This window comes from Laccaria bicolor, genomic scaffold (genome assembly GCF_000143565.1).
Source record: "Laccaria bicolor S238N-H82 LACBIscaffold_17 genomic scaffold, whole genome shotgun sequence".
In the NCBI taxonomy this organism is placed as follows: Eukaryota; Fungi; Basidiomycota; class Agaricomycetes; order Agaricales; family Hydnangiaceae; genus Laccaria; species Laccaria bicolor.
In genome coordinates, this window is record NW_001889888.1 from 935656 (window position 1) to 942754 (window position 7099).

The 7099-nt window shown below is 49.2% G+C and overlaps 3 protein-coding genes across 3 annotated transcripts; 1 reads left to right on the forward strand and 2 right to left on the reverse strand.

Annotated features, from left to right (window-relative positions):
- The first annotated feature begins 15 nt into the window (after positions 1-15).
- On the forward strand, positions 16-748 carry LACBIDRAFT_299866 (uncharacterized protein). The gene is made up of 3 exons (XM_001882536.1): positions 16-169; positions 230-280; positions 338-748. The coding sequence occupies exons 1-3, from the start codon at positions 95-97 to the stop codon at positions 575-577; spliced, it is 366 nt and encodes a 121-aa protein (XP_001882571.1). The 5' UTR covers positions 16-94; the 3' UTR covers positions 578-748.
- Positions 749-2198: 1450 nt separating this feature from the next.
- LACBIDRAFT_328667 (uncharacterized protein) lies at positions 2199-4000 on the reverse strand (the record flags this gene model as incomplete). The annotated part of the gene is made up of 7 exons (XM_001882703.1): positions 2199-2251; positions 2372-2563; positions 2700-2711; positions 2771-2815; positions 3021-3083; positions 3108-3359; positions 3412-4000. The coding sequence occupies 7 exons, from the start codon at positions 3998-4000 to the stop codon at positions 2199-2201; spliced, it is 1206 nt and encodes a 401-aa protein (XP_001882738.1).
- A 214-nt stretch (positions 4001-4214) lies between these two features.
- On the reverse strand, positions 4215-4460 carry LACBIDRAFT_299868 (uncharacterized protein; the record flags this gene model as incomplete). Its single annotated transcript, XM_001882704.1, has 1 exon — positions 4215-4460. One exon carries the CDS (start codon positions 4458-4460, stop codon positions 4227-4229), a length of 234 nt encoding a protein of 77 aa, XP_001882739.1. The 3' UTR covers positions 4215-4226.
- Between the last annotated feature and the right edge of the window lie 2639 nt (positions 4461-7099).

Here is a 7099-nt window from a genome sequence, read left to right on the forward strand (position 1 = left end):
AGGCACCGCTCCCAGCTATATAATCCTCCTTCGCTTGACCTCTTCTTCTACCAAGCACCCATTCCTCCTCTTTCTCCATACGTCACGTTGTACGATGGCCGAAGTCCAGACCGCCCCAGCGACCGTCGAGATCAACGATGCTATCTTTTGTACCCACTACAAGGAAGTCGTACGTCCCCCCCCTCCCTGCCTTGCAATCTTATCCGTGCTGATTGATCATTATCTCCAGTGCTCGGATTGTAGCTTTGACGGGAGGGAGGAGAATGATTCTTTCTTTGGCGTACGTCCTCCATGTCTCACCTCCCGTTGCTGATAAACGGCGCTTATTCACAACCAGCTCGACCCCATCGATCGTGAGGGCATTGAGTGTCCTGCCTCTATCGTAAACAAGGATGGTAACTATCAGTGCAAGAAGCATGGCTCGACTGGTACGTCCCTTGTCCCGTCCATCTGCTCCTCTCCCCCACACCCGACACGGATCTCACCCCTAATTGGTTTAGGCTGCAACCAGTGTTATGGCTGGAAGAAGCAGATTAATAGAGCGCGTACTGCAGCTAAGAAAGCTGGCAGGAAGTAGCCCCCTTCACTCGTCGCCACCCATGGGCGTCTCATGTGTAGTCGCGTGCCCTACTCAAGACGTCATCGCGCTGCGGTCGCGTGCCTAGGGCTTCGTCGTGTATACTATTCAATGTATCAAATTTTCGCGTGTAAAACAAATCCTGTCGATTCGATGTTCGAAGGTCCGGACAACGAGTGGGCTACCCATAAGAATCCAGGGTACGGCGTAGCGGTACGGCTGTGTCTTGTTGACAGTGGTGATCCTCGAGGTCGGGTACTAATCACGAAACGTTTTCTTTCTTGTTATACACAAATATCAAGACCGCAAATCCAAGTCATTGTGTAACTACTTCGAACGTCCAACTTGAGATGTGTATACTAATCAACAAAATACATCTTCAGGTTAACTTGGGGGTATAGACCTGTCCTCGACTCGAACGAGGACTCACAGTACGACTTTATAGTCCCGTACACGTTGCGCAGATGCGCTGCTTACTCTTCCGCTATCAGGTCCTATGTAGCAAGGGATTGCTGGGATTTACATCAACGTCACAGTTATTAATCAAGGGATGCGTGTGCTGTCGGTTTCCAGTGAGTAGGAGGGTAAGGGTACGTATGGCATATGTCCCTATCCCTTCGACTCACTATCAACTCACAGGGTTCCATAGCGTTATCTCCGCTGGAATTCGATACCCCTTCAGCTTTGAGACCGCTTTTTGCTGGACTCTGCGCCTCTACAGATCGCATAAACCGGTAAAATTAAAGCCGCCTCATACGATTTTTACAATTGACCTGACCTCGAGTCGAACGAGGATCGGCGCTGCACATTTGTCAACGCTCTAGTAATGTAGTGCAACCGCGTTACCTTTACGCTACCAGGTCTTATAAGTTGTATTTTTACTTGTCCAAACATATCCGCCGCACGAACTTTGAGTGAATACATGAACTACTCAATGTATCAAATTTTCGCGTGTAAAACAAATTCTGTCGATTCGATGTCTGAAAGTTCGGACAACGAGCGGGCTACCCATAAGAATCCAGGAGCCGGAAAGGGTATGGCGTATATGTACTGCGGCAGAATCCTATGTGTTGTTGACAGTGGTGATCCTCGATGTCGGGTAACTATGAAAAGGTTCGTTTCTCTTTCTTGTCATGTACAGATATCAAGACCGCAAATCCAAGTCATTGAGTCATTACCTCAGACGTCCAACTTGAGGTTTATATACCAATCAAGAAAATACATCTCCAAGTAGTACCCAAAAGATATAATCACCTCGGATGCAATATCGACCTGTCCTCGACTCGAACGAGGACTCATAGTAGCTATATGAGTTTTAGTCCCGTACGGGTAGCACAGATGCGCTGCTCACTTTTCCGCTATCAGGTCCAATGTAACAGGGGATCGCTGGGATTTACATCAACATCAAAGTTTCGCCGGGTTTACTTTATCAAGGGATGCGTGTGCAGTCGGTTCTCAATGAGTAAGAAGGTACGTACATATATCCCTCCCTCTCCGAATCATTAAAAGATTTACAGAGTTCCATACTAGTAGCGTTGTCTCCACTGGAATTCGATAGCCCTTAAAGCTTAAACTTTGAAAGATTCTGCGCTTCTACAGACTCCGCATACACTGGTAAAATTCAAGCGATATATCCAAATGTCGACCTGACCTCGAGTCGAACGAGGATCGGCGCTGCACATTTGTCCTGTACTATCATCTCGGGAATTTAGTGCAGCCGCGTTACCTTTACGCTATCAGGTCTAATGAATTCTTGTAGTTGTATTGTTACTTGACCAATCATATCCGCCGCACGAACTTTGAGTAAATCCATGACTGACTCGGATCTAGCCTCATAGCTTGATTTGACCTTGAGAATCGCAGCGCATGAAGCAGCGGCTTTACCGTGCTCGCCGGGACAGTTGTGTACTTTCAAGGATATATCAATTCTTTGCGCAATTTCGAGTTTCTTTCCTAATGGACGACGCAAATGGTCCTTATGAATCACTAATAAAATGTTCAAAGGTATAGCACGAAGTGTACAAAAGGGTATCTTCCTCTGATTCAGACTAATGTTGTGTTGGCTAACGGAAACGCTTCATCAAACACACAAATAGACGAATATGAGGAAAGAGCTATTTACCTCCTTGAAGGACTGCGGGAAAAGAGGAAAATAAGCAAGTAAGTTTATCAGCAGACACGAAGTGTACTTACAAGCTTTCTTCCCAGCCGTGTTTGTAGCCACATAGCACGGGTATTCTAAATCGGTATTAGTAGTGGAAACTTATCGAAAATGGCGAGAAGCACCGTAGGCCCTTTGGTTGGCATAGTATTTCTGCGTAGTCACATTTCCGTCAGTCTGAAAAATCTCTCCCGCTACTGTTGAGTGCCAATTGGAATCATAATTTGCCATAGCTGAAAGACATCAACTGGAATGAAAGTTTGAGCGTTTCTGATTACTTACTGCAAAAAGCCTTCGCTCTGACCTTCTTCGAGAAGGGTTGCGGTATCCTTTTGTATACCAGTGCTATTGGATTGTCTTCAGAACTACCTGGAAAGTAAGTGTCAGCATGGAGGGCGATCGTGTCACTGTCATTCATCATAGTCTCTCCGTCATCCTCTTCAAACAACTGAAGTTCACAATCAACGTATTTTTCCACTTGAATAAGACAACACTTGAGAGAAGAAACGGTGTGTGGTGGCGGAACTGCGAGGGCGTCGATGCGACCTAAACAAGGCTCGCTATGATCGAAGGACATTTTTGAAGGGGCTTCTCCATCCTCGTCGTACACGCGGTAATAGACTGGTTAATATTCAGCGTAAGCTAGATCTGATGACGGATAGTGAGAGCGCACCATAACGCCTCGCCTCTTTCTCAGGCCACTGATCCAATTCCTTCACGTTCACCATGTCCGGTGCCTTCATTCGTTTCTCTTTTACACCAATTATCAATGCCACCGGATCAAATCCAGATGATCCCGCTCCAGAATTTCCCTTAAGTGCGAGACGAATGGAATCTTCAACCGGCGTCTTTTCTCCGAGAGATAGATACAAGTTGAACTTTCCGGGTTCAATTTGGTAGCCCTCGATCTTGCAGAGGTACTTTTTGAGTGAAGCGGCTGTACGGGGTGGCGCGATTGATTTGGAGGAAATCCGGCTAATGAATATATCGTCGGAGTAGACGGGATTGTAAGTCTCCAGTGGGCCGTCTTCGGTGTACAATCTGTAGTATACTTTGCCCGAGCAGGTGAGATGGTGGAGATACAGTACAAAATATGAGGGGCGTACTGAAGCGATGCTCTGTCTTTGTTCCAGACTTTTTGATTTGAAATGAGAGATACCATCAGGCGCTGGCAGAGTGCTTACGACGGGATCACTTCCTTCTCGATTGTCCAATCCACCTTGGCCGTCCAAAGAAGATAATCTTGATTTTTGGGTTGCCATTTATGATCACGTACGTTTCGAGATGGCACCGTATACGCTGTGCGACTGGATATATGTATGCGGGAATCGAACTAACTTGGAGTTGGTGAAGGAGAGCAGTTTCCGTTACATAATCGGCTGACCAGAAACCACGTGGTTTTTGGAATGCAACATTGCAAGTGACCTCCCAAGTTCTCTTAAAAAATCGATGCTAATCCGTGCTCTAGTCTGAAACGTCAAAGTACAATCAATCCACGAAATTATTCTGTAACCTCAAAAGCTCGTCTGGTGGTAGGGAACGACAGAACCAATGGTTAGACACGCTAGGCAATGCGGTCCGTTTCTTCTCCTTCCGTTTTCCCGTTAGATGTAAGGCTGACGTTGTGCATTGTGGTAGACATGTGAATACTGCGCTCAGGACCCAAGTAAACGGATCTGCGACGTTGAACGAGTTGCTTGTAAAGCGTGTAAATACCGACATCGTTCGTGTCCGGGGTTCGCCAGGTTCATGATGGAAACCGTCACTGGGGATCTGGGCATCTTAAATGAGACTTCCGAGCAGTATCGAGTCGTACGAGGAAAGCCGGGGAAGTGGCAGCGGCGAGCACTAGAAAGGGTTCTGCGAGGAAGGCGAGGGAGAGAAGGCGAAGGATAGGACCCAGAGGAGGTCTGCTAGGTCTGCGTCTATGGCTGCTGCCGAGGATCAACAAAATGGACAACCCGTTGCTGGCACGTCCGCGTCGACGGCTGGTGGACCACTGCAAGTTCCAAGGCTCGAGTCTGACTTGGAGAGTTTGTCGGATTTGGAGACCGACGAAGACGATCACCCTCCCTCTAATTCCCCTGCAATCCTATTTGCGTCTGCATCGACATCTAGAGAACCCAACTTTCAACTGCCACCATCACGTACACCCAGCAACCATCTCACGCGCGAGGGATGGTCTCAGCTGTGCGACAGCATGTCCGCCTCTCTGGACAACGTTTCTCGTAACAAAAACCCCGTTTCTTCCACTCCCTCCTCCGGCGCCATCGTCACCCGCAACCGCAGCAGCACCGCCCATCCCACCACCCAGGAACTAGCAGGCCCTGGCGTGAAACAACTAAGTGATTCTTTCCTTCCTCCCCCTCCTCCTCGCACAGCCGGGAGCACCTCCGTCAATGGAGCTATCACTCCCGTAGATCTCAAACGCAGAGTTCAAGAACTCGAAGCGACGCTCAAAGAGCGGGACAGGGCCCTCAAGAAACAGTATGAAGGCCGCGTAAGAGGGGATGCACGTGCGCGGCTACTTGAAGGCCAACTAAGGGACTCGGATAAACATCTGGAGGAGTGTAACGCCTGACTCAATGATGGAGGCTTACGGTCCGATGTTAGGGAGCTCGAGGAAGGGCTTCAGGAACGCGATACGCTGCTCAAAGAGAACGAGGCCCGTGTGCAGGAGTTTGATGAGCTTCTGAAAGAACGGGATACGCGGCTTGAAGAGCTGGCATCTCGTGTTGACGGGCTGCATGCTGGTCTTCATGATCCGGCAAAGGGAAAGGACCGTCTTCGTGAACGGGATGCGCGTATCGAGGAACTTGAAGCTAGGCTTGAACAGAGGCGGGACTTGAGGAGTTCGGAAGAGCGCGATAAGCGTCTGCAAGAGCTTTCTGCCCGTGTAAAAGAACGGGAACTGCGTCTCAAGGAGCGGGATGCTCGTGCTCTGGAGCAGGACGTCCAAATCCAGGACCTCACCAATCGTCTGTCTGACCGTCGCAGTGCCCCGGACGAAGAAGAGAACTGCGTGCTGGCTGCGAGGAGGGTGGAGGACCTCGAGAGTCGGTTACGGATACAGGAGCAGTTGAGGATACAGGAGGAGAGGATGAGGATTGAAGAGGGGAGGTTGTATTGGTTTAGGGTGGATGATTTGGAGGGGATGGTGAGGAAACGGGGGGAGGGGACGTTGATGAGTGAGGTTGGGATTGAAGTTGATGATTCACCGCAACAACCACAGGAAGACGTCGACGAACGCGAGAAGGATATCGATTCTAGGGAACAAGAATGTGCGCAGCGCGAGCTTGAAGTACGCGACCAGGAGAAGGGGGTCAAGGAGCGCGAGAGGGGGGTTAAAGAGCGCGAAAGAGATATGAGGGACAAGGAACGTGAATTCCGAGAGAGGGAGAAGGAGACGCGGGAGAAGGAAAGGGAGAGGAGGGCGAGGGAGAAGGGTGTCGGGAGGCTTGATATGGCACGGTATACACCTGTTGCGTTGGATGAGGATGGGGAAAGGGAGTTGAGGGAGTTGAAAGATGAGATGGATGGCCGGTTTTCTTTTTTCGTCTTTTTGTTTTGACGACGATTACTGAGATGGTCTACAGCGCTGGAATCATCAAAATTTAGGCAAACCATCTTGACCCACGGTGTACAAGTCCTACTGCTCAAGCTCCTCTCCGACCTAGAGACAAACTCGAGCGAAATGGGCCGAAATCGGGTTCAACGACGGCTTAGCGAAGTTCTGATGATTGCGGGAGTGGAGACGAGGAGTGAGTATATGGAATGTTTGGATGCTGTTGCTATTGTGGGTGGGGGAACGGCGAGGGGAGAGAGCGCAAGTACCGCGGGGGGTGGGAAGAGGAGGAGGAGGGCGGCGGAGGGCGAGGGGGAGGGGGAGGAGGGAAGGAGGAGCGGGAAAAAGGCCAAGGGGTCAGTCGAGTTCGAGCTCGTTGCGCCTGCCGTTTGGGGTTTGATTACCTGGTTTTTCTTGTTTCAACATTTTCGGCTAGTATTTGACAATGAATGATGGCGTTCAGAAAATGTAATAAGTAGTGGGTGCGAGTACGTGTACACTAGTCGATTCGGTGCAGGCCATAGAAAGCCACAATACCCTAGGCATATTAGTTGCATATTAGCTTGCATTTAAACATCCGAACAACAAATTCTGCTCAATGGATGGTTTATTTCCTGGGACCGCTCTCAATTGCAGACAGCCAGAATAGATTAACACATACACCCGAGCACTGCTATCATTCATGACTGGTTTAGTTGGGAAGAGCAAAATAGCTTGGCGAGGTTCTTAAGCCGTGAATTATCGTTGGAGTTTCAATGAAGCCCCCCTGAGTTAATCACCGCATTTTTTCGCATTT

What these genes read in the sequence shown, in the direction of transcription:
- LACBIDRAFT_299866 (XM_001882536.1), top strand. Translation starts at nt 95, where the DNA reads ATGGCCGAAGTCCAGACCGCCCCAGCGACCGTCGAGATCAACGATGCT. An exon ending in GTACCCACTACAAGGAAGTC is followed by an intron (nt 170 to 229) that starts GTACGTCCCCCC and finishes CATTATCTCCAG; the next exon opens with TGCTCGGATTGTAGCTTTGA. An exon ending in AGAATGATTCTTTCTTTGGC is followed by an intron (nt 281 to 337) that starts GTACGTCCTCCA and finishes ATTCACAACCAG; the next exon opens with CTCGACCCCATCGATCGTGA.